At 38.8% G+C, this 26,983-nt stretch overlaps 1 protein-coding gene across 8 annotated transcripts in view; it reads right to left on the bottom strand.

Annotated features, from left to right (window-relative positions):
- Nucleotides 1–26,983, bottom strand: part of POU2F1 (POU class 2 homeobox 1) — a 101,551-nt gene that overhangs the window by 6,611 nt on the left and 67,957 nt on the right. For 2 of the 8 annotated variants that reach the window (XM_071433762.1, XM_071433758.1), the window contains exons 4-11: nucleotides 25,612–25,665; nucleotides 23,830–23,985; nucleotides 22,016–22,195; nucleotides 16,098–16,224; nucleotides 8,980–9,074; nucleotides 6,556–6,729; nucleotides 2,711–2,852; nucleotides 453–598 (exon numbers count right to left, since the gene is read on the bottom strand). In XM_071433762.1, coding sequence (XP_071289863.1) covers nucleotides 453–598; nucleotides 2,711–2,852; nucleotides 6,556–6,729; nucleotides 8,980–9,074; nucleotides 16,098–16,224; nucleotides 22,016–22,195; nucleotides 23,830–23,985; nucleotides 25,612–25,665 — 1,074 coding nt within the window. The remainder of the gene's footprint in view (nucleotides 1–452; nucleotides 599–2,710; nucleotides 2,853–6,555; nucleotides 6,730–8,979; nucleotides 9,075–16,097; nucleotides 16,225–22,015; nucleotides 22,196–23,829; nucleotides 23,986–25,611; nucleotides 25,666–26,983) is intronic. The other 6 variants (XM_071433759.1, XM_071433760.1, XM_071433761.1 and 3 more) reach the window with 6 other exon arrangements.

Raw genomic sequence — 26,983 nt, 5'->3', positions numbered from 1 at the left:
GAAGTTTTGCATCATAGCTTCTTCTCCAGTAGGCACAAATCTGAATTGGTGATTTAGATCCAGAATCTGGTCAGTGGTACTGTAGAGACAAACCACAGTAGGTGCTTCTGTCCTCCATCTAAAAACCTCAAATTATGTGTGCTTAGACTATTGCCTCATTTATCCATCCTCATGAAGGGTACTGTTTAAACCTATGTCTGGGTGTACTGGAATGCAAAATCACACAGCCTGTGAAGTGCAAGAACCAGTGAGTTTTTCTGAGGGGGTTTGTGCTTGTTTTTAAAGTGAAACAGATGTTGATGCAGGTTTCTTGGCATGGCTTTTGTATTCCCCTTGTCTAGTACTAGCACTTTCCTAAACAGCACAGTAATGGGTTCACTCTAAGGCATATAATTGTTAAGTGAAGTTTCTCCATGTTTTCATAGGCTGAGCAGAGCAGCAGGAGCACTGACCTCCAGGAAACTCTTCTCTAAGGCCACACGTATGTTGGTCTCTATGCTGGTGCGTTTCTTCCTCCTACGGTTCAAGCCTTCGATCCCTTGCCCTGGAGAATTCAGGGCACTTGGGCTGGAGAGAGTTGAATCAGATGAGAGGTTTTCTGAAAAAGAAGAAAGTAGTACAAATCAGGAGATTTCATCTGAATGCACTGCAGTCTAATGCAAGTGTTCTTCACCTGTGCAAGGTATGTTAAGACCTGTTCTGTATCTATTCCAAATACATAGAGGTTCATGAAGATCACATGCATTAATCATTGTATTTACAAATTGCAACATATACCTGAAACTAAAAAGCTACAAATAAGCCCAGAGGATGCCCTCTGCTCCTGTATGCTACCACAGCATCCCTTTTATAGTACCTAGACAGAGTTTGTCTCCCATATCTCATTCTACTCCCCACTGACTCACTGCAAGCCCCAGTTTAAAGGAAAAAGGAGTACTTGATATCCATGAGCCATAGTCACAGGCAGTTCTGAAAAAAGTCTGAGGAGCCTGAAATGTCTTTTACCCACTCAACAAAACACTTGAGGAAGCAAAGTCCATAACCAGCTCCACAGTGTTCAGTCTCTTCTCTCTGGACATCTTAGCAGACACTCAGGGCTACCAACCACTCCACACAGCAAGCAGCTCCCCCTTCTTAACTTGACCAGGGCTCTTAACCCCTAATCCTGTCTTTCTGGCTTCACAGAGGAGCAAAGAGAGAACATTTAACCCCACTTTGCAGCAGGAAGAGCAATCTAACCAAATGGTAAGTTTCAGCAGGGAATTTAAACAAAATTATTAATTGTGGCTGGAGTTCCTTCATTGCACTGGGGTTTGTGGGTGATAAGCAGGTGTCAAAGATCACAATGCCCATGATTATTCTGATAGACTCAAATGGGGAAGTATTTTCTAGATTTTTTTTGAAATAGTAATGGCACCTGTAAATGTGTGGAAACTCTTCCTCATACTGAAAATTTCACTGAGAACCAGCTGAGTTCCATGGCAATAAATTCTGGAACCACTGGTATGCTTCTCCTGCCTACTTTTACCTAAAAGTAAAACAGAAGCTTCTAAGGTCACCTGAATCTTTCTTCCGAAGATTTTCATGGAACTGAGTCAGAGCCAAAGACAATGGCTTGCAGGATGTGAAGAACCACGACACTGTTCACTCAACTTCACAGAGACAACTACAAGTATTTCTTCAGGCCAGCAGGAAAAATAACCCTTATGACACTCTTGCAGCACTGGACTCATCCAATGTTGCTGGACGGTTTGGGGATCACTGTCCTGTGGACTTGAGCACTCAGTGTGGAGGTATTTATGTTTTCTATCACAGACCTACAACACCTAATGATAATTCCTGTCAGCACAACAGAATGACACTTCCTTTTCTCAATGCAGGACAAATTTTCAACACTGCATGAAATTACTTTCAAAATTTCAGAGAATGCTGTAGGTGCCAGCATAAAGCTCTCTCCATTTTGGTAAAAATAGGAAGGCACACTCCATCCCTGCCACCTGCTTAACGTATCCTGCTTAACAGTTTTATGCTATTCACAATTGCATACTTGGAAGAAAAATCTGGCTGACAGTACTCTCAAATACTTTCTCTTTTAACACCTAGGGCCACCACACAAGCTCCTTTTGCTGGTAGGAAATAAAAAAAAAAAGAACACTACCAACATTGGCATAATGAATAACTTGTATCCCAGGAAAAAAAACTAATATGGGAGGGAAAAAGCAAAACCTAACCCACAAAAAAATCTTCCTACTGGGAAAAATATTATTTATCTGAACCACTGGAGAGAGATAAAAGGAATGCACACAGGGGTATGGAAGGAGATGGATGCAATAAGCTCTGCCTACTGAAACAACAAATCATGCAACGCTCCCTTTACTACACATCTGAAAAAGAAAGCTAGAAGAGGATTAGAAGTTATATGCATTAACATACACAAAGGAGGAAAACCATGACACATATTGTACCTCATCCCATGCAATGGTTCAGCTGTCTAGAGAACACACTTCTGAAAGCTCATACTGGAACTATTTTGGATGCATACAGGCACATGGAAAGGGAACTGTGGACCCTTATTTCTACACCCTCATTTGTCCCATGGGCAGCTACAAAGGCTGGTAGCTTCATAAAACCATAAGGGCACAAACGAAGCAGCTTTTCAGGATCCTACTGATTTTGGTAGGCTGGTGAAGAAATACACAGACTCATTCACCTGCATCATTGAGCCACTTTTCCAGAAGTGGCTTTAACTTGCACATGTTCTTAAAGCTGAGGTTCAAGGCTTCAAAGCGAGAGATGGTAGTTTGGCTGAAGTCATTTCCATAGAGTTTGCCCATAGCGAGCCCAACATCACCCTGGACAAAGAAAGAGAAAAAAGGGATTCACTGACATAGGCACTTCCAAAGCAAGGAATCCTGTCACATTCTGGTGTTCTCTTAGTGACACCACTGCTGTGTGGGATTTCAGTTTCACAGAGGCTTTCTCATCGCTACCAAGATTCATGCTAAAGCAATAATCATAAAGAAATGTCAAACCTCAGTCAGTTTAACCTTGCAACTCTTTCCAGGAAATCCCTGAAGCTCTGTCTTCTTAGCATTATCACTGAGCAGCACATTCCACTGAATGTTAACTTGTAATTTTTTTCTTAGTTTTTTAAAATAAGTAAAGGCCAAATCTGCTTCCAAAGAGAGCTTAAGTTTTTCTGCATATTTCACACTGGAAGTTCAAATAAGCAGAAATGCAATGAATTTACTTCCCCAAATTTGTAGAAAATACTCAGGACAAGATGTCTGCAAACATACATCACATTTAAATAGATGCAGAAATATTCTTATCTGAACTGCAAGTATCTTCTGAGGTTCAAACCAAATTTCTCCCCAATAGATACGAATTTCAAAGCAGACAAGAAGTTGAACCATTTCAAGTAATGATTAACTGCAGTCTTGACTATCATTACCCATCTGCCAGAAAGCTATCCGGGAGATTTACAGGCAGATTATCATCTCTTTACATCTGTTATTGCTTTTTAAACTCAGTTTTAGCTAGCTATTCTGCTAGCAGACATTCTGCTTATCCTAATATTTACGTACATATTATATTGCTATGTAAGTATACACTTGGAAAGTGGTGTTTAAAAAAAAAAGAAATCAATCCATTCTTGATTGTGGCCATTAAAAACACCATAGTACTTTCATGCTTTGCTTTAAAGCTGGAAGATCCTGCCCTTTGGAAAAAAAAAAAAACATATTCAAGTATACTATTTCTAAAGCAGCTTTATTTAGATTTTTACTTTTTTAAGCACAAAACAAAGTATGAGAAGTGTGGAAGAAGAGGCTGAAAAGCTGGAGCACAGTTAGTGGAGTTTAATTGCAAATGGGTTAGTTGGACTGGGCATAAAGCTTGCTTTTCTCTGAGGTCAGCTCCACAACCACAGCTGGGTATGAGTACACTGACAGCATGCAGAGTGGCCACACACAAGCCAGGAAGAAAACAACCTTTGGGAAGCTTAGTAAATTGTGCAGGTTGAGCAAAGAAAACAATTTCCTTCCTAGAAAAGGACCAGAACAATTGGTTTGTGTGCCCTTCAATCAGAGGAAACATGTGGGAACTCACATTTATGCCTCTACTTATATGCCAGGATTCTGTGCATTTTAAAACTCATAAATCATTCCAAGAGGAGTAGCGTGGATGCTCTTCTAGGTTTATGAAGACGAAAACCTGGCTATGTAAACCATTTTAGAGATAAGTTGATTTATGTCTTGGCAGGAAAGAGTTATGAAATTTGCTCCAGTCCCCCAACTAAATTTAATTCTGGATTTATGTTGTTCTTACAAACATTTGCCTTCTGATTTAAAATGAATAGTTAACCATTTCCTTGTCAATGCCAAAAGGTGGCAGCATTTCAGCTGTAGGCAAAGGAATTTACATATTGGGATGAGAATTTTATATATTGGGATGGCCCACAGATCGGATGGAACTGAGTATAAAGGCACTGAATACACATCTGATCGACTCTGTAGGCTGACTGAAGCTCTGGTAATGAACTGCAACTGATTATAAGGTACATCATTGTTGTGTGTACTGGTCTGTTAAGAAGCTCAGATGGTCTAGCACAGAGGCAATACCTTTCACAGAATAAAAATAACATTGTCTAAAATGTTCACTCACGTCTCTTGAATCTGTACTGAGCAATTAGTCCCAGGCCTGCAATGATGCTAAGGTGCAGTTTGCTCATTGTGTCCCTGTATGTCAAACACGGAGGTATTTTTAAGGAAAACAAACAAAGGGATTTAAATGCATCACCCACATTTCAGGGTGGGAGAAGAAGCAGAACTGCTGAAATTGAAAACCTGTTTTATTGTTCACACAACAGAATGTAGTAAGTGATTAGTTTGCAATGCAAACTGAATCTTACAATTATTTTTGAAAGGCAGGGGTGGGATGAGTCTGAAAAAGCTTACAGTACTGCTGGAAATAAATTTCTTTTATCCTCTGAAAGGCAGTCTATTTATCCAACTATAGGAAACCAAAGTAATCAGGGTCTCTAATTATCATCCAATTATGCAATTAGGTTAAAGTTATTAGAACGGCCTAATTACACACATACAAACTCAGAGCAGGATAGGAATGACTGAATGCAATTTTATCACATTCTCAAGATTCCCCTTTTTTAATCTGAAAAGCAAATACTGAAATGTAAGCCTGAGCAGTTGTGCTCATTTTTCCTCACCATGAAAATTCATAACCAGGTCAATAAAGAAAGGTTAACACATAGCTTAAAAAGTCTAGTTGAGCTTTTATAATCATCTCACAGCAGGGCAGATTAAACATAATAATGAGAGATCTACACGAACCTCCTCTGTCAGGCTATAGGGAAGCTATTGTATTTTACCCTATTCTGTGCTGCTCTATTCGAGCTTTTGTGTGTGTCCATCACTTGTATTTCTGTGCCTCCCTCTAGTGGAAAGAAGGGAGGGAAGGAGACACACATGCCAGCAAAATGCACTTCATTTGACTAAGAACATTCTGTTCTTGACTTATAATTAAGATGCTGCCAGGAACTCTCATTATCAACTTTGATTTTTCAATTTAGGACTTTGCCAGAAAAATAAATCTGACTTCAGCACATACTTTCAGCTAGAGTAGATTTACTTATTCTATTCCATCACACATGTTGGACTGACTGCCCTGAGCTCGGACTTTTAAATACTTTGATTTTTGCATGCTCTTTCTTCTAGTAAAATCAAGCTTATGCTTAACCATGGACTCCTGTCAAAACTAATTGTTTACCTGGGGAGATATTTTAATTTTGCAGGGGGAAAAAATAATTTTGATATTAATAAGAAAGGACTCTTGGAACCAAGTTCCTTTCAACAGAATAATGGAACATATAAATGCACTTTGTACTTTTAATTGTGGTCTTCATTCAACCACCTTCACTATGTTCAAGATTATTTTTCTTCTGCTCTACGGGTATTTCTGAGCTTTTAAACAAACCAAAACAAACCACAATTCCAGTTCACCCTTGTAAGGAGAAAACTTCAAAGGTGACAGTCCTTTCAGGTTTTGTTTAGGAACCTTAGGAAAAGCATTAAATACAGAAATCATTGATGTTTAATAGGAAAATACGCTTGAGAGATAAAAACCCTTTGACATCCAAAGCAACTGCACAGATGTGATACACTTTTTAAACACACAGAGCAGTTAATTGTACTGTATGATTTTTGGAACTTTGTACTTCTGAAGGCAGCTTTAAAGTGCTTTGTCCCATTCATGTCACATTCCATGGAATGAATAGTGCACATGCAATGACATCTGGAGCTGGTAAATGCACGTTTTCCCCTGCTGGGAAAATGGCTATGCTTTAAAACCAACAGGGAAGTAAGATGGATGTATGGCTTTTTCTGTTATTTCTTAGAAATCCCCCACATAAAGGCCAGAGCATAACCCTATTTAAGCAGGTTCTCCTAGGAAATGATGGAATTGTAGTCTCCCCCCAGACTTGAAAGATGAGACCTCAGGTTCCACACTGGCAGGCACTAAGGTACGCAGTCTCACCTGAGTGAATCCAAGTTTGATCCGTCTTTGTTTGAAAGTCTTGGCAAACTGCTCAAGCTCCTCAAGGTCACTGGGCTCCTCCAAGCTGGGAGTGTCGATTCGCTTTGGTGTTGACTGGCTCTGTGGAAGTGGCTGAATGGGGGTCGCTGCTATTGTGCGTGTTGGGGTTGCTGGCTATTGAGACAGCAAGGAAAGGATGAAAATCAGACTTAAGAGGATAATCAACAGAAATTAAATCCCTGAAAGCTATGTGATGTTCTTCTGAGAGAGGTCAGTGGATTGGACGTTTCCTGAAATCTGGAATTTCCTCCATTTATTAACATTCCTCTCCAGAACAAGCAAATACAATCCAGAAAACTACAATAGTATCACAGGCTTTTAATGGTTCTGTCATAAGAGATGTTCAATGGTAACCAACAACTTTCACTTGCTGCAGAAGCTGCTCAAAGAAAGGCTGAACACCCTCTACTTGGTATACTTCTATCACTTATAGACACTTTGGCATTCATCCCTTTCGAAAAAAATTAAAATTGAATCTACTGGTCTTGTGAGGTGGCAGATCGACATCAGGCCAAAAGATGCAAATCCCCTCTTTAATCCTGGAAGAGTGAGCACATGAAGATGCAGCAAACGTGGTAAGTTTCCTCCAATGCCATCTCTTGTGACTGACTCAACTGTTCAGCAAGATAAGACTAGATTTACCTCTAACCCTTCTGTTGACAGTTGCAACAATAAAATGAACATACCGCTGACACAAGAAATTAAGCAAAGGCAATCTGCAGAAAATCATTCATTTTAGGTCACACTTTTCTTCTATATAAAGGGTAATTTTCTAGGAAATCTGTGGAAGGTTCACTCTTCCTGAACATTAGCATACTAAAGCATTTTGCGATGCAACTACAATAAATATCTGAAAAAAATTATCATCTTGGAAAATGTTCACAGGTGAACAAAATATATTTAGATCTGGTATTGCACAGTTCAGGCTTTATGTGCCACAAGAACACTGGAAACATGTTTTGAGAGCATAGCTCTACCTCCTTACATGCCATGATCAGGTGAAATGCAGAGACAAATAATCTACTCCAGTTAAATTCTAGTCAGTTTTGCTGGGGCTCTTCAGTAAAGGTGACTTCATGCCTCTGTGTCCTACACCCAGTTCTGAAACTCTGGACTCCTTCAGGGCAAACAAGAACAGCCTCAAGTCCAGGCAGCACTAGAGTATTATGCAAAGTCTATGCAAAGGTTTAGAAAAGGCTCTTCTAAAAGAAATGGCCTACATATAGCTCAGTCTTTACATAACTGCTTATGCTGTTTTCCTTCTGGGTTAGTGCAGTGTTTTGCAGTGCACAGCAGATGGTAGAGGGAGGTCAAGATCTATAATTCTATTACTTGAGAAATAATGTAATCATATATGATCTTTCTAGAATTGCAGATACACGTGTCACACTTAAAGGTTTTTAATATTTTTTATTTATATTAATCATAGTGGGTAATTACTGCAATATGTCTTCACTGATTTCACCCACTTTACATAATTTATTCTTTCTTAGTGGTTTTAATTTTTTTTAAATCAAAGAATAATCTTTAGTGTGGAATCATCCTGCAAGCTGAGGTATGAGCTAGAGGTGAGACAAATTCCATTTTCCACATGGTGCATGAAAACTACTAGAGGTGGTATAATAGAAAATGTAGTTTTCTAAGACTCTGATAGACTCAGGCACCTTATTGCAGACTAGAAAATTCTTGTATGTAACCGAGGTGGCAGGAAGATACTGTGTGATATTACATGGTATTTGAGAAACAGCATGCAGCCATGAAACTAAACTACACAGTAAAAACCAGAGTCAAGCACAACTAAATTTGCAGGCACATGCAACCTTAAAATTGCTTTTCTTATAGTCTGAAAACTTAATCACAGAGCTCTAATATTTTAATATACATCTGTCAGAATATTTGAATATTTCATTTCTAACAATCTCTTCAGTTTCACAGATGCTAACTGATAAGACTGGCAATGACTTAGCAGTGATTGCAAAATAACCACACTAAATTAAAGATAGATTACCACTGCAATCTTCAGAAAGAGGCTTGTCAGTGAACCCCTTTTGGAGCTTTTGAGGGAGCTCACACCTTGCTCCTCTGAATTTTCAAGAAAACCTTACAGGAAATCAAACGATGCTCTAGTGCCATTAACTCAAGGTACCAATCATGAAAATTTCCAGCTAAAAATCCACTTTAGAATGTTAAAGCCTGAAAGAGGCACATTGAGGTGGGAGCTACAAATGCACTGTTATAGCTAGAAAGACAAATGCACGGTTAGAGCTACAACATCTATTCAGGTAACTAATACAAAGGGTCCATTCACTTGCCATAGTTTAAATCCCCTCAAAGCAAGTCAAGAAATGTAGGGAAAAGCCTGACCTGCGAGGCAAGGGTGATGCTTGGCTGAGACTGCAGGAGGTTGGCTTGGCTTTGCTGAGGTAGTTGCGTTAAGAGATTCTGCGCTTGCAGGAGACCTGCTGAGAGAAAATGGTTTGTCATTCAAAAACACTAAAACATGAAATGAGGTAAAACAAGGCTCTTGCCAAATGATGGAAAGTTTAAAAAAAATTGAGATGTGAGCTTCTGTTTCATCAATGCATAGATATGTTCAGACTTTTGGAGTTTTCAGTCCAAAATCCCCTTGCATTTCCCTGAAGTGTAAGTGGTGATGGAAGGGAACAAGGGAGAAGTGTGTGTAAGTCTCCTCTGCAGAAAGAGTTGGTAATGATCTAGGTCATTCCAGTTCTGTGTGCAGGAATCATTTACTGCTCCTTTCAGCATGCAGAGTTTGGATACACCTCTTCTGGTAACCAAGAGTTGACCACGAATTGTGGAGCCATATAAAATACTGAACACTAAAGAGATCAAATTCACCAACGGAATACTAATTAAAATCACAAATTTGGCTTCTTGATCATCCTCCTTCCTCTCCAAACCACCCCATCCCAGCTGCCTAACAAGAAGGAAGCTTTCTGGCAGACTTAAGCAGACCACACCAGAAGACACAACAAGCCTAGATAACTCCCTTCTGGGTCAAAAAAAGTAGGAATCTTTTGGAAAAGTAAATGGAATTAAAGTTTAGGTAAGATAACTGAACACTGCTCAATGTTAACAAATAGAATAAACACTACAATGAATATAGGAAAACCCTGCTACTATGAAAAAGTGCCAACATCAAAGAACAGATGCAACTGATAGAACCAGTATGTATAATATGCTGTCAATCTACAAATAAATTCCCTTACAGTCCACTAATTGTACAGTTTATTAAATCTCTGAGGAAACTAAGATACATGCCTGCATCTCTATATACTTTAACTAGAAATTATCAATTTCTTTTCATTTCTAATGCAAAAATGTATCTATTTTAAGGGACAGAATCTTGATAGAAATATACCTACAGTTAGTCAAATCACTCAATTTTACTGTGAAAAATGCTAACTGTTATTTTTTACGTACCACCTGGCTACAACTATCAATTTCCACTATAATAATTAAGAACCCAACTAATTAAACTTCAATATACCTATTCCCTAAAACCCAGGGGGAACAACAGATGGATGGACTGCTATGCCACCATCAACTATGTAGCACTTAAATTCAACATCATCAGCTGCCTGATCTACCTCTTAGCAGAATAAAGGCAGGGGAAACAGAATTTAGGACTTGATAAATACCAAGTGAAGAACTGGATGTTTTATGCAAGGTTAAGGCCATAAGAGACATGGAAAGAGGGATTACTATGGTTAAGAAGGAGAAAATGTATCCTCAGTAAGGGATACACGAGCATAGAAGAATTATCATCTGACAGCAATACTTGATTTTTGTTTAACAAAGAGCGGAATATGTATTTTAAACAATCTTGTTGCTATCAAGATGCTCAGGACCTACAGAATACAGCCAGCTGCTTATGTAACATTACAGCACACCACACACAACAATGTAAGTTTGCTCTGCAGCACATAATCAACGTGTTCCAGCTGTGCTGTTGAAAAACCACAGTGAGGGAACAGAGCTGCTCAAGGAACTTCCAAGACAGCCACCTACTACAGCCACACACTGCTTTTTACAATGCAAATATTTGTTCACTTGAAAGATGATTTTAGCTGCCCAAATCTAAATATTAATTAGTAAACAGTCACCTCTAAGTGCAGAGTTTTTTACCTTAATTAAATGATAGTGAATTTTAAACTGACAGCTTGAAAGAGAAAGGGGCAAACCCATCACACTGTCACTACAGAGGGGCTGTAAACAAACAAATGAAAACTAGGCAGCCAACAGTGATGACGTTGGAGTTCTAGTCCACTGGTAACACCATCGATTACAAGTTACTGACTTGTCTTATGACTGCAATCAGAGTAATTAGGACTGGCCTTTTGTGACTTTCTGTCCCCAGAGAAATCCTAGAGGATGTTTTTCTGGCATTAACAATTTTGCTAAAGAGCACAGGATGACTACACTCTTCCTAATTTTATTCTCACTCAGGTGGTCTGAAGTAACTATAATGGAATAACCAGTATAAAATAGTCTGAACACGTTTAATCTACTCTGTTTTTACATAATTTTATCCTATGTAAGAGGTGCTGACACAAGGTGTCACAGGCAGAAACTGGAGATAGAACAAGTCAATTCAACCTGTGGCAGACTGAAGGGGATGGGGAAAGCAGCTGGAATATTTTGGAAATGTGTCTCTCCCCCTGATCACAGCCTTTTCAGGCACACACTTTGGGCACTCCTTGGCTCTCATGGGTGGGCAGCTGCAATTGTGCTCTTTTAAGACATGACTTGAACCAGTCTGAGCTTCTCCTTCATTACTTTTCTGAGAAGAAATCACTGAGGTCCAAAATAACTTCAGTGACTGAACTTACAGAGCACATAGCACTGCCTTTTCTAAGGAAACACACATCTTTTAGGCACCTGCTGAGATCCTGGCATTTCAAACACTGCTGTTTCCTTAAAGACTCATATTGCCACCAATACTGCTTAACATCTTTATTATCAAGAAGACTGATGGGACAAAACATATTCTCAGCAGGTCTGTGGACAATACCAAAGATGGGGAAGTGGCCAACAGGCCAGAAGCCAGGGTCTAGACTAGCTGGATGAACAGGTGTGTAACAGGATGGAACAGGTAAGTGAGCTGGTTTTTTTAGCCTGATGAGAAGGTGAGATCCTACTGCTTTCTTCAAAGATAGAAATGGACTATGCTCGAGGGTACACTGTCATGAGATTCGATGGCTATCAGAACATGGAAAACTCCAACTAGATAGAGGAAAACAATTTTAATTTTTTTTACCATGACAGCAGTCAACTCTCGGGGCAGGTACTTGAGAATGTTGCAGAAACTCCTTTCTGGGACATGTTCAATTCAACTGGCTGAGGTGCTGAATAGCTGCTGTAATTGGACCTGCTTTGAACAACTCTACCTGGTCTCTAGAGGTCCCTTCCAACCCACACGATTTTTTTGAACCTATAAAAGCTGCTATTGTATACTTTACATAGGTCATATTCCTAACACTCTGTCCTGGGTTTTAAGAGTCTAGTGGTATTATTGCATTAAATATGGCACACAAATCACCTGTGTGGCACTCTAAAAGAATGACTGCATGGATGCAGATAAGGATCTATGCAGAAGTATAATAGTTTAGAGTCTTTTCTTTTTTAATAGTTATAGTAAATGGATCTATTGTCATTCAGGATTTTTCCTGTAATGTCTAAGAGCAGCATGAATAATGGTCCAAGCCAAAAAACTCTTCCTGCCAGCCAAGAGTCCCTTAGGACTGATCTGGCGTTCAGTTCTATCTAAAATTAAACAAAAGATAAAACAAACATTCAAGCACAGACTTTTTCAGCATAATTTTTTAAAAGTTGGCCCAGAAGCATAATGCATAATTCATCCCAAACTGATCTCCCAAAAGAGTGAATTTTTTCATGTAAGAACTTGACTGCTTTATCTCTGCCAAAGCTGTTCATCCTCTCACTGGAAGTTAGCTTGCAAGACAAAGCCATTACAAGGACTTCCACATGAGTGAGGTCTCAAAGTCTGTATAACACATATGAAAGAAGAAAACAGGATAGGATTTGGCCCAGGCAACTTTACGATAAAAAAAAAATCATAATGGCAGTCTTTAATAATAAATAGTAATAACTTGAGACTAGGTAGATCCAGTTTCAATGTTTATAGTTAATTAGTAGCTTGTCTTCCACATTTTCATTTCTGGATATTTCCTTAGTACTACTTCTAAATCTCACTGTGACACAGTCTTTGCTTAGATCTCAACAACTCCTGTTTGCAAGATTAATTTATATTAAACACAGCACCATTTCCCCTTCCATTCAGATTTTTACTGATACGGTTTGTATTAGCAATATCTCACAAGTAAAAAGGTGAACAGTCACCTGATGAGGGTAATATTTTTAAGAAGCAGCTCTAATTGTAGTAAGGGATGTTAAATTGATTATTTTAGAGACAGCTCTATTAGTTACAAGAGCAGATACAAGAGATATAAAGGTATTACAAGGCACTACATTCCTGCTGGTGACTTTAACAATAATATGAACAACAGTTGCTCTGAATAAGAAAATGTTCCAAATTTCTATTTCCATTCAATCTTCTCCATATCTGCTGAGGCTTGAAACAATTCTTTCAGTTATGATGTTTATCAATTACCAGCCATGAAAAATGGGAACTTTAAAATTTGTTTCGTATAAGCCCCTAAATAGCCAGAAATCGTGTGGAAAAGGAAGGTGACTACATTAGACATATGGCAGTGGATTTATGGGGAAAATTTCCTATCTGCTGCTGGGAGCTATAATGTGTGTGTTGAAGAAAGATAGTAGAATAACATCCTGATTATTGATGAATATTTTAGGTATTGAATTTCCTAAATTTTTTCAAAAGATAGAAATGGACTATGGTCGAGGGTACACTGTAATGAGATTCGATGGCTATCAGAACATGGAAAACTCCAACTAGATATAGGAAAACAATTTTAATTTTTAATTTTATTTTAATTTTAATTTTTAATTTAATTTTTATTTTAATTTTTTTTTTTTTACCATGACAGCAATCAACTCTTGGGGCAGGTACTTGGATCTCGGCTCACGATGTTCAACCCCTTCAACAATCTAAATACAATTGCTGATAACTGAATTTCTCTGTACCCTTTGCCTCTTCAATAAAACATTTTTCTTCACCAAATGTTTACATCTTCTACAACCTTGTTTAGATACACAATTCTTCACTTATTTCCCTCAAAACTCTTCTCCTTTAAAAACAGTGTTTCTCATTAACATGACTACATGACATACACAAAATATGTAGCATAGTCTGTAAAGCAAGAAATTTCTTCCAGAATACATAATCTATACGCAAATCTGAATTTTTATGTTCATTACTAAATGTGTACATATATAAAGCTCCATGTCATACCAATGAAGCATCAAAAAAAAAAAAAAAAGAATGCCAATGGTTTTGAAGAAAATCCTATGCTAGTTTCTTTAGAATATTTATTATTTTATGAAGCTGACTAATGGAGCAATAGGACACAAACAACATGGAAAAGTCAGATGCAACAGGAAATAACAAAATAAAAATACACACTTTCTCAATCTTTCTCATAAATAATAATGTACTGTTTGAGATCTAACAATAACCATGAAACACTGCAAAAAAAACATATCAAAAAGTGATATAAGGGGTATTATGACATACATGTTGCTTTATCATTGAGTGCTCATAAAGAAAATGAGATCTATTCAAGCATTTCAGTTTGGAAGGTTGTCACACACTAATGGCCTATGGTCAGAATTCAGCATATAAATCTTCCTACCTTTTTGAGCTATTCAGTTGTCCAGGCTGCACATTACCAGTAAAACATGATGTCTCTACCTACACTGCGTCACTGATGACAGCAATATGCAGCTCTTAAATTGTAGTGAAGAAATGATTTTTCAGAGATGGCCTCTGGAAAAGGTACTATGAAAATCTCATCTAGTACTTATTCTACTTCAGAAGATTTTAAGCAAACAAGAAAGCCTTCCCTTCTATAATTCAAACAACTCATTTTGGGGAACTAATACAATGTGCTTCTCTTAGTTTTCCTCTCTGTAAAGCATCTTCAAAGGTATTTTATAAAACCAGCAGAATTTAGCTGAAAAATGTAGGCAGACAACAATACCAATGAGTTTTTCAAAACAATGTTTTTGTGCTTGCTGTTTTCTTAAAAGAATTTATTTAAAAAAAAACTCCAAGCACCTATTTTGAAGAATTCTTGAACTAAATTTTAGTGGTTTGATTTCTTCCAGTAGAGTATGTTAAGTTTACAAGTTCTGCTTCATTTTAAGAAAGCAGTACATCACTAAATGCTCTCATGAATAGCCTTTCAGCCATTTTCTTCCAGTGCTGGTATAAAATCTCTCCTAAATCAAGTCCTATTAAAAGGAAGGTAATTTTGACTAACCCTTTATTCAAATGTGAGAGCATTCAGATAGTAAGAGCCCTTCAGTGTAATGGAAAGCCAGTTCTATCCAAGTCATAGTATGTAAGAAGGAATGATGCATGAAAAAATTGAAAGGAACAGGAAAAAAATGAGGTGCAAAGAGCTGCTTTATAGGACAGCCAGAATCTGCGGGACTCTTCAAGCATAACAGGATTTGCCTTCTGAGCAAGAATCTTTGGATTACCAGACCTGAACAACTGAGTAGAGTTCATGTAGAAGAGAAAGGGGGGAAAAAAGGCCATTGGAGTACATCAGCATAAGAAGCCATGGCTAAATGCACTTTTCCGTGGGCATCAACAAATGGGGTGCAATCAGCACCGTGATGCATTGCAGCCTGAACACATCAGTCCTCAGAACAAAGCTACTGTGCAACAACTTGCCTGCTCTGACACAGCACCACCTACCACTGCCTCGTCTGTCTTTGGCATGTAAGTCATACCCAGGGCATTGCCAAAATATTATTGTAAGAGCTGTTACACAAACCCAGCATTCTAGCTCTTTTCCCAAGGTGTTAATTATTAGTTCAGTTTATGACAAAATTCATTGTATGCTCTTTAGGCTTAAGTACTTTTCCAGACTCCCACAAGGACTTTTGATTTTGTAATCTTTTCCCAGTCTGTCCTGCCTTTGACTGAGATAGAGTTAATTTTCTTCTTAATAGCTGGTACAGTGCTGTGATTTGGATTTTGGATGAAAACAATGTTGAATCCACACTGATATTTTAGTTATTGCCAAGCAGTATTTAGAGTCAAGGAGGAATTTTCAGCTTCTCACACATCTCACCAGCAAGCAGGCTGGGAGGGGACAGAGCCATGACAGCTGACCCAAACTGGCCAAAGGGATATTCCACACCACCCAGTCTCATACTCAGGATATAAACCTAGGGGGGAAAAGCTGGCTGGGAGCAGGCTGGGCACTGGTATGAACCACCTGAGTTTCACTTTTTCCCCTAAAAAATGCTGTGTATGATTTGCTTTTGTGGCAAGGAGCACTTACCCTGCTGCCCCTGCGGCGTTTGTGAGATGATGAACTGTGCTGGCTGCAAGTTGGTTGTTGGATGCACCAACACAAACTGTTGCAGGTTGAGATTCTGCTGCTGAAGCTGCTGCAAGTGCTGCAAATCCTTAAGGAAACGGGAAGGGGAAAAAAAAAAAGAAGACAAAAAAAAACAGGAAAAAAAAAAGAAAAAAAAAGAGAGAAGACAAAAAAAGAAAAAAAGTAAAAAGAAAAAGGGAAAAAAAAGGAAGAAAAGAAAGAGCTGTGTGTTAGACATGTAAATCAGCAATAATTCCCAATATAAGATTTCCTATCAGCCAGCTATACTCTAACCTTTAGAGAAAAAAGATGTCAAACACAGCAGAAGTCCTGCTACTGAATATCCTTTAAAATATCCTTCACTTTCATTCATAAAAACCGAAGTTATTTACTAAACAACCCAGCAAAGTATATCCAGAACTGTTCTGCTTTAAAAACAAAACACAAACAAACAAATCAATCTTCCTTCTCCCACAAATTCAAGAGTTTTCAAATACATTAAACTTATCAGCACAAAGATCTCTCAAACTTACTTTTTGAGGATGAAACTCTGCTACAAATCAAGCATATTAGCTGGGAGCTATTTTTGTTTTTGTAACAACAGTCTGCAATTACCATTTGAATCAACAACAAGGAAGCAAAATATTACAGATTCCTTGTTTGCACTCTGGTTGCTCAGTTCAAATTTCAGAAAGTAGCTAACTCAATTAGTAAATATATTTCATTTGTTCTGAAACAAATTACAATAAGCTTAATAGATATGACTATAATGAAAGGTTAAAAGGAATAATCCAAAACACTGCATTATTGAGGAACCCTACTTTTATGTATTTAAACCATTCAGGACTATTAATTTTCTATAATTAAATGACAGGTCTCAATGTAAAATGTTAATCTCTGAGAAACTGAGTTTTCAAGAAAAATTCTTCAACTTGACATTTAGCTGGAGAATGAAAACATAGAGAACTGCTTAAAAATCGTTCCCCCTAAACAGCCTTTTTCTTTTCATCTCCAAACAACATAATAACAAGAGCAACTGAAATTTAAAAAACACACTGTGAAGTCAGCCAACATAACAGTGGTAATCCATGAAAACGATCTAAACACACTTATTGGATTTTTCCATCTTTCCAGGAAGAATCTATTTCAAAATACTCACCAAACAGGTGGAAAAAGGCCTGAATGAAATACTTCCCACACTTGCAACCTCCCATTACACAAACCAAACCAAGCAGACAAGAAGACTCCCCCAAAGCTCTGTTTCAGGGAAGCCACTCAGGCCCCTGTTTGCAGAGAAACCGTGTTCAGCTGCAGCAGTGCCCGGTGTGGCTGCTTGGAGCTGCTCATCTTCCCCCAGCCCCAAACACACCTGAGTTCAAGTGAACCAGAGGAACAAAGAGCTGCTCCTAAAGCTGCTCCTTGGGCTGATGCAGGTTACTGAGCACTCCCACAACCTGCTCAGCCAGAGGATGGGACAGGCCATTCACTGCCAGCAGTGGATTTGGAGATGAGAAGTCAAGACAGACTGACAAAGAGAACTTCCTTCTTACACAATGCTGTTATCTGTGACAATACCTTATTTTAAATCTGTTAAAACTGTAACTTGGAAGTTGCAACAATCTTCCTTCAGGAGATGAGGGGTGGGGAATGTCAGAAAGGAAGACTAGGGAGGGAAAAAAATAGGGAGTCCACTGATTTATGAGACCATAGACAGGCTTTATAAGAAAACGACTACTTAACCTGCATTACACAGACACTGGTCATCAATCACTTGGGCTACTTAGCCCTGTTAAGTCAAAAGCATGCAGTGTAATAATATGGTAGACAGACACCAGATGGATTGATCACGCAATGCTCTTTAAGAAATGGAAACTTCCATTTTATAAGAGAATGCTACAATTTTTAAAAGTGCCCATGAGCAAAAAAGTGGTTTTAAAGTCAATAGTATTGCTTGCTTTCAGAAAATTGCAGAAATAATGCAACTATTCCAAAGAAATCAAGGCAAAATTCCTTCTTGAAAGAGACCAATAATTACTCCAGTTCTATCCTGGAACTCCCTGTTTCTTATGACTTCATATCCTAGTATCACATTGGTCAGAACTGCCACCAAAACCTCTTACTTCTAGAGCTCAACACAACATGGATCTCCATTCATTTATTCACTGATTTTCAATGCTCAGCTGGTGCAGATTGTGCTGACCCTCCAGCTCAGAGGGGGCTCATACTGGAATGGATGTATGGACTGGATGCAGAGTTGAAAACAGAAATGTGAAGAGCTGGGCAAGCTGACTCAGGTTGTGAACACTGGGCAGAAGAAAAGGAAATAAAGAGAGGCTGCAGGATGAAAATACAGGTAGATAAGAGAAAAAAAACATAAACACAAAAGGAAGAGTTGGGAAGACACTGTGGAAGAAAAAAGTATCAATGGAAAAACAGACAGGTTAAGGACCTCTCCCAATCAAAAGCAAACAAATGAAATCACCCCAGATGACCAAGGAGAGCTCAGATGATGTGAAGCACCCCCACAGGAGATGGAGTTACATGCAAGAAAGAATACAAAGAAACAATGGCAGTGTATCTGTAAGATCAAAGGAGGAGAGCTTTTTGTTTAAGACTATGGTATTCATAACACTGGCTACCCAGCCAAGACATGACAGCTCTTATCATCAGGCTCTTACACTTTAATATGAGAAAACTGTTTTTAAATTGAGGCCTCAGGGAGAACTGATATAAGCAATCTTATTCTGTGCATCTGCCTTGGTAAATGGTATGTTGGCTAAGTCTTGTTTAAATACAGAAATATAATTCTGCAATGCAAAATGAAAACGATACCTCCAAGGCTAATCACTCCTAAATAGCCCTACCAGCCTCTCAAATGCATTTGAAATTCAACTTTATTTCCACCTTGGGAAAGTTTTTTTATTTAGTTAATTATACCATTACAATAAATCTCCCAATAGCAAACACACAAACAAACCTGACACTGTTTTCCTACACTGATCTTTTTTTCCTCAGTGTTAAAATCTGTATGCTAGCACAAGCACATAGAAAGAGATGGAAAGACTTTCAGGGAGACATGCATGTCTTCTGGTGCTGCCTAGCAATTTAGAAAGATCAAAACAATCCAAATCCTACCTCAGCAGAATAATCTGTCAAGTGCTATGTCTTGCTGTGAAGAAGATTTTTTGTTTTAAAAAAAATCTAAATTTCTAAATTCAATACCATTATTTCCAATTACAGCTTCAGCACAAACTTAAGCATCTGACTCATTTTGAGATTTACCTCATATAAATACAGAGCATAGATCCTGAAAACAAGGAAGTTTATAAAAAAACCCGAAAGTTGAAACACAACTGTTTAGTGTCATTCCAGGAGCAGCACGAGCTCCTCACCAGGCTGCTGCAGCAGATACCTTACGTGAACTGCAGCGCACATTAAAGAAGTCATGCTTTTGCAATTAGTTAATTAAAATAAATATGGTAATCCCCCTGCTGCAGAGACCTGCCAGTTAATCAATTATTCAAAAACCATCAATTAAAACAAACATTCAGCTATTTGTATAATCAGCTATATATTTACAATAGCAACACAAACAAAGCTGAGCACTGCTTACAAATCCTTGCCAAGACGGATCAAAAGACATGGTGCTATCTACCCATGAACCTAGATGGTAGATGTTTTTCATAAGTACCTCAAATTATATCCAACACCTGCACAATTTATGCCCTGCTCTTTCATCATAAGGAGCAGTTAACAAGATTCAAACAAGCTCATTTATGTATCAAAATAACCTATCCTAAAAGACATTAATTGTAAAGTCAAACATTTAAGTAATTAGAAACGTCAGAAAACAAGTACCACTTTAATTTGTTCTGCACATGGCAACTACAAGATCATACACTATTTTTCAGAGAGCCTTTAGCTCACTCTGTGCACAAATCAGACAATGTTGCCTTCAGAAATCCTTATTTGACAGCACATGCCTGATATTTTCAACTCCTCTCAAACACTTCTCTGAAGATTTTCTAAGTTCTGGAGAAAAAGCCAGTACAAAATTAACAATTGTAAATGCTTCACACATTTTCAGAGCTTTGCACTGAGGTAGGAGAGCAGGATTAGAAACATCTCACACATGCATCACACTGGTATCCACTGCTTTGGTGGCCTGTTTGACAAACCTAAGGCCAGACAGTTCAAGGTCCAGATTTTGTTAATAGGAAATTTTAGGCCACCACACTTCAGTGAAGCAGACCTTGCTATCTTAAGGTGCACACCTGGAAGAGGAGAGGCACACCTATGGATTGCTTACATATATGTTAAAATCTCACATCCCATCAAGTGGGAACTCTGTGACAGGTGCATGAAATATGTCAAAAGCTATAACCAACAACTTCCTTGACAAGAACATTGCCCATTCTCTTCTTGAAATCTGTCTGTATTATTGCCTACAGATAGTAGGAAGAAACAAAATTGAGATATGATCTTGAGAATTCCAAGTTTCCTTGAACACTACATCCTTCAGTCATCTCTACATCATGCCAGTGAAGTGGATTCCTTGGCTAAAAAAGGTATGAGTTGGTGATGTGACTTCTCACAGTGCAACAAGAGCTTCAGTGGGAGGAATCTCACCAACACAGCAACATCAGCACTCGCCTTTTAAAAACAGGATGGCACCACTCTGGCCTCTCCAAGGACAGCCAGAGAGGTCAGAATTTCTAGACCAACGCCACAAAAGTTTGTCACTTCAGCTAATGAAAACCTGATAGCACAGCCAGGCTGCTGTTATTCAGCTAGTGGACCAGCACAGTAAAGGATTCACCATCGGACTTCACAAACAATTGCAACATTTCCATTTTTGTCCTTAATCAGACCTTATGTTCACTGTTTGGACACTTCATCCTGGTTGAATGCAAGAGAAGTAGCCTGAATAGAAAGCATCAGACAGTCTTAAAGAACTTGGTCCCTCTATGAAGCAGCAACTTAGAAGATTATATACCTCACACACTTTGCACAGCTAGACTAAGAAAGCTGATATTATGTACCAAGAGCTTTAATCTATGGAAAGATGGACCTCAGGATGAGCAAGACATTCACCTACTCATAGTACTCAAGATGTCTAAGCTGCACATTTAATTATCCTTGTCCACAGGTCTAAGGATTTTCCACACTACATACACTAAGCACAGAGTTAGTGCCACTGCAATCTCCACACTGAATTAAGCCAGTCATGGAAGACCAGGAGGGTCCTTACTGGTTCTAGTAAGCAGAACATCCACAGAGAGCAGTCCTTCAGAATTGACAAGTCTTTAGTACCAGACCATAAGACTGGACAGATCCCAACACCAGACTCATTTTCTCCAAGTTTTTCTCCAGACACACAGGAGTGCCCATTCTTGGTCATGGAACCTGCAGCATTAAACACCAAGCCAAAATAGCACACAAACGGGTCAAGTCAAACTGCCATTCTTCAGCTCTATCATTTTGCTTCTAACAAGCACCATTTGGGTCTGACAAGCATCCTTTTTGATACACAGGCATCACTTCCCATCCATGCAGGTCTCAACAAGTGCCCCTTCTGTGGGCATCTTTCCATACCCTTTTTTCTCCTTTCTCACCCTAACTACAAGGAGGAAAATTCAGAAAACACAGCATCTACTCAGATTCTGGTACAAACTCAGAAGCCCAGTGGAACTGAGGAGCAGCTGGCACACATTCCTCGCTAAGACTATCAAACTCCAACCTCACCATCCAATGATGCACAACGAAAGACTAACAATACTCTAGCAACTCACTGAACGAGGAACAACAAATTTCATTCGAATGGTGCAATCAGTCAAAAACCTCCTTTGTTTTCCACCCTCTCAAGCCTCAAGGCTCACCTGTGCAATCTGTATTGGCTGAGATAGAGGGATCTGCGTCATCGGCGTCGCAGCAGAGGCCGAGATGGTGGCACCAGCAGCGCTGTGCTGCTGGCTGGCTGAGTGCTGCACTGCAGCCGCCAGCAACTGGGCCTGCGCCTGTTGGAGCAATAACTGTTGCTGGGCTGGCGTCAACGTGAGCTATAAACAATTAGAAAACACAGCCATTAATAATGGGAAGAGCCACTTCAGCTACAAAGTCATTAGATAGCTCAGTACTACTTATGTTAACCAGGCAATCCTAGGGCTATTCCACTAACTGGCCAAGGGCTCTGGCCTTAAGGAAGGACAGCTGGCTACTCGATACAGTGTGGGAACCAACCTACCACAGGCCGGACACAAACCAAACTGCACCACCACCATCTGCACTTACTGGAACCTACAGAACCTAACTCTGCTCCAAAGTTTTCCTCACAACTCTACCAGGAGTTTCAGGGAAAAAGCAATTAAGTAGCAAGCAAAAGAAAAGAATCGGTATTGCCAGGATTTGAAAGGAAATTTACACCCAGCAGAACAGCAAGTGATTAGCCAGATGAATGTGAAGCAGGAATGCTGGCTATGGCTACTGAACAAACTGATAACGCCCCAGCTGCTTCACATTAGCATGAATCCCTGCCATATTCCATCATTTCCATTATGCCCTAAGATATAAGTAAAGAACATGAGCTCCATTTGTTTCTCTCCAAGTCTCCCCATCTGCCTTTTTTTTTTTTAATAGAATAGAGTTGGCAACTTTACATCCCTTCCCTTTCCCAAGCACACATTATCTCTGTGGAACAGGTGGCAGCAGTCTCTCCTTTACATGTAAATGAATCTTGATGCCCATATTTACTACAACCCGTATCTGCATAGGCCTGGAGTTTTGAATGTTTCACTACAGCAGACAATCATGAATTAAAACAAACCAGTATTTTCTGAGAATACAAAAAATAATAAAATATACCAGGTTTTAACAACACATCGTAACAGTCTCACTTTTAAAACTTTCAATGCTTAACTGAAAACTAAATAGGATGTGTATTTACATAGTAACGTAGGAGAAGATTTAACAATTGAGCCTGAGATTAAGAAGTCATTTCATGCAAGTGTAGGGATGATCTAACCTAACACTTGAAATCATAAATATATTGTTGGAGCGACTGCCCTAAGCTTATTAACACACAAACTCTTATACTGCAAAGCTGATTATGGGGAAGCAAATTCTTTAACCAGCCCATTCACAAAACTTGCTCTTTTTTGAAATGACTGAAAGCCATTACAACAATTCAGAAACACCAGAAAGTCTAAAACAACGATTATCCCATATATACGCTCAAAGTGTTGCAATTAAAAACCCCTCAAAATCACTAGGTTAGAACAAAAGGGTTCCACAGGCTTAAGAAATAGAGTTAATAGAGTTACTTAAAAAGAAATGCTTTTGAGAAGAGGAAAAATTAACAATTCCCATAATTTTTGTTCTTCACCCAGCTATAAGATTCAGTTTTGTTCTCCCATGCCTTGTTTTAATCTTGAAAAAAAAAATTCTCTTTATGACATCAGTGACTGTCTTATTTGTAACTGTTGTAAAACAACAGGTTTTAATTTCATTGCAGGGTCAAAAGGGATACTGAGAACAGAGAGAAAGAATTCTTTGTTGTTGATGTTCGGAAGCAAATACTGAGCGACAAACCCCAAATATTACAGTCTGCTTATTTTTCTAGCCAAGTATTTCCTGTTCCCCCTTCCACTGAAGTTCATACTACATTAAAGGCAGTTGCAATGCCCCTCAATGATACCTGTGTGGGACTGCAGCATCCCTGGGTAACTCTTACCCCGGTGATCTGTCCTCCGGCCAGCATGAGCTGGGTCTGGGGTATGGCCGCCTGCACTGAAGGCTGCTGGGAAGGCTGGCTTGGCTGCTGAGAGTCCCCAGATTCTTCATTAGATTTAGACTAGTCAAAAAAAAATACAACTCTTTATAGTGTAAAACAGATGTTAATGTATGACGCTGCTATCTCAACACTGCACAATAAAAATCTTTCATCTGCATACGAAAAGCCCTTGGGTTTATTTTAAGAGTGTGTTTAAGCAATGGCTCTGTGTGCCCACCATCTCAGCTATGATTGCTGAAACACGTCTGTAGGTAATGCAGCTTAAACAAAACAAAGAGACTCTCTGGTCTCCTCTAACTCTCTGACATTATTTTCAGGTCTCACTTCATTTTACACCGTGCAACTGAAGCTGACGCTACCTTTCACCATGAAGAAAGAGAAGGTTGTTAAAATTATTCATTGCCTAAAATCCTGAACAATGGAACAAGGGAAAGGAGATTGTGTTTCCATTTTCTCTATCTCCATCCTGTGCCTCTAAGTCATCATACTGTTGGCTTATACAGAACCTTTTTGAAAAATCCTCACAGGTTTCTCTACCTACAGCAAGATATAGAATATATACAGTGCTTTTAAATACTCAGTGCATTTATTTAATCGAATGCTTTATTTTAAAAGATTCAAGTTTATTTTGATTTATTTTTGTGGTTTGGTTGTTTGTTTTTTTTAAAAAGAAGAAATTGTGAAGACATGAGGGAGGAAATGCAAGTGCATGAAGAGGGGGAGAGAGTTTTATGATAATTAAAACTGGTTATGCAGAACATTACAATTCTGCATAGATTTGCATATTTTCCACCACCTGTTTTGGGGACTGCAGAGCGGGCTAATTAACATAAAGGCTCTGATTAATTCTGCCAGTCATTGAGCGATAATTACAGCACAGGACTGTAAACATTCTGCACTGGAGATACAGCCTGTTTGCCAACATCTCTCTCAGGGATGGAAGTTTACCATGGCAACCAAGGCAATTTTCTGCCTCCTTCCTCTTAGAAAGGAAGGTCACTATACCTCCTCTTCTTTCCAAATTGTTATTATGTATAAGTGGGTCCACATTCTATTGCATTTCATGTAATGCACTACCTACATTCTTTAATAACATGCAATACTGAAACCAGTTTTAAATAAAACTGCATCCCTTGCCCCTTAATATAGTACAGAGTGGAAGTAGAATGTTAACAGATAAACTGAAGTGTTCAGCATCATAGGAAAGTTTGAAAGCTTTGCTGTCTCATGTACATTATTAAACAACAATTACTCTGACTTTGAAATCGCTGTGTGTTATTTACACAAGCAGTCTGAACTAGCCATATTATAGTTAATGCTACCTTATATTCCTATATACAGTTACCAGAAGTAAGGACAAATTGCTAAGTAATACTCACTACATGTTTAAAGCAAGTTAATAAACAGAAGAACATGAAATATTCCTGGAGTTTTAAGGTTTGTATGATACCACACCTGACTAAAATTCAGCATTAACTTATGGTCACTCCATGTTTTAAACAACTCCAGAGCCTGAATGCTTACGAATCCTTAACCTGATTTACAGTTGTAAAGTGTTATTCCTTCACCTATCACTTGCCAAACCAGTCAGACTGAAAAAACTGATGTATCATAGGTTAAGAACTATCTCTACTGATGCTGTTTGGGATGAGAGAAGGATGAGCAGCAGAAGGTAACTGTCTTTACCTGTACATTTAAGGACTGAGCAGCAGCCTGTAAACTTGTTCCAGCGAGCTGGACCTACAACAGTGCAAAAATGGAAATGAAATAATGTAGAATCCACAGAAAACTAATAATGTAAAAAGAACAATCTCCCCACCCGCATTCCAAAAAACTCCCCCAAGAACAGAGCATGCCCCTCTAACACCTGAATCAGTGGAATTGGGGCTGTACTCTGGGCTGAAACAGATGTGTAACACTCTTTCACTATGTTGTTTATCTACCTCTTACTGAAGGTATCCCTGCCTAAGGATGTAGATATTATGGATGGAGTTGAAACAGAGCATATTGAACTGGACATGCCAACTAGTCCTATTCCTGCTGGAAAAATCCAGGCTCCAGGGCAGGGTATCAAGCTCCACTCATCGTCATCCTACTCCCATTTCAGAACGGGTCTGACCTCACCACTGCACTCACCAGCTTTCTGATATAAGCAAGCACATGCACAGCACAGAACCCAGAGCATAACCACACTGCCTCAAATTAACCCATTCAATTATTTGCAGCCCTCAGCCACTGAAAAGAAGATCTCAACACAGAGCACCGGAGACACTTCACAAAGGCTGTATTGATTCAGGTATACTTAAAACTTGAATTTGATGTTTGTTATTACGAGGCCCAAAGGTGGTCTTGTGGATGAGCAGGAAGGAAAAATGGATGATTCAGAAAGTGAGATTTTTGGAGTGCTTTTTTATCTCTAATGAGGAAAATGTACAGAAAATGCTGTCTTTCCATTTACTGAAACCCATTTGAATCAGTCTCGCCTAGTTTCTACCAGCACCCCTAGTTATAAAGAAGGAATGTTCTGTAATTAATTACCAACACTTTCAAAGGTCAGAGTAACAGCCTGTAGAGAATTCCATCTCTGGACATGTTTGAAAACCACTGCTCATTCGAAAACCAGGTTACATGCAAGGATACAATAAAGCAAAGCAAAATGTAGCACTCTTGCCTGTAGATGGAGGACCTCTACATGGTCCCCACATAGAAAAGTCCACATATTTTCAGGCACAGGAAAAACTGCAGTACATGAAATTAATAACTGAATATTTTGAACAGGCAACCTTGGAAGAGTCACCTTGGAAATATTTCCTACTGCTTTAGATGAAGGTACTAGACATACTAAGCATGATCTACATCAAAGCAAACACTCCCAGAAAAGCCCCTCCTTATCAGAAGCAAAATACAGTTTGACACAGTCGATGTAATCTGTGCTTTTACCATGGATTAACAGCAGAGAATAGCCTAAATAACAGCACTCTGACATCCAAATGATATACTCAAAATAATACTTTAAAATTACACAAACACCACATAAAAGACTACAAATACATATTGA

Source organism: Agelaius tricolor, unplaced genomic scaffold, assembly GCF_023055355.1.
Source record: "Agelaius tricolor isolate 1412-34295 unplaced genomic scaffold, bAgeTri1.0.p SCAF_9, whole genome shotgun sequence".
Taxonomy (NCBI): domain Eukaryota; kingdom Metazoa; phylum Chordata; class Aves; order Passeriformes; family Icteridae; genus Agelaius; species Agelaius tricolor.
Note: the sequence above shows the minus strand (reverse complement) of the source record. Positions and strands in the feature narration are given on the sequence as shown.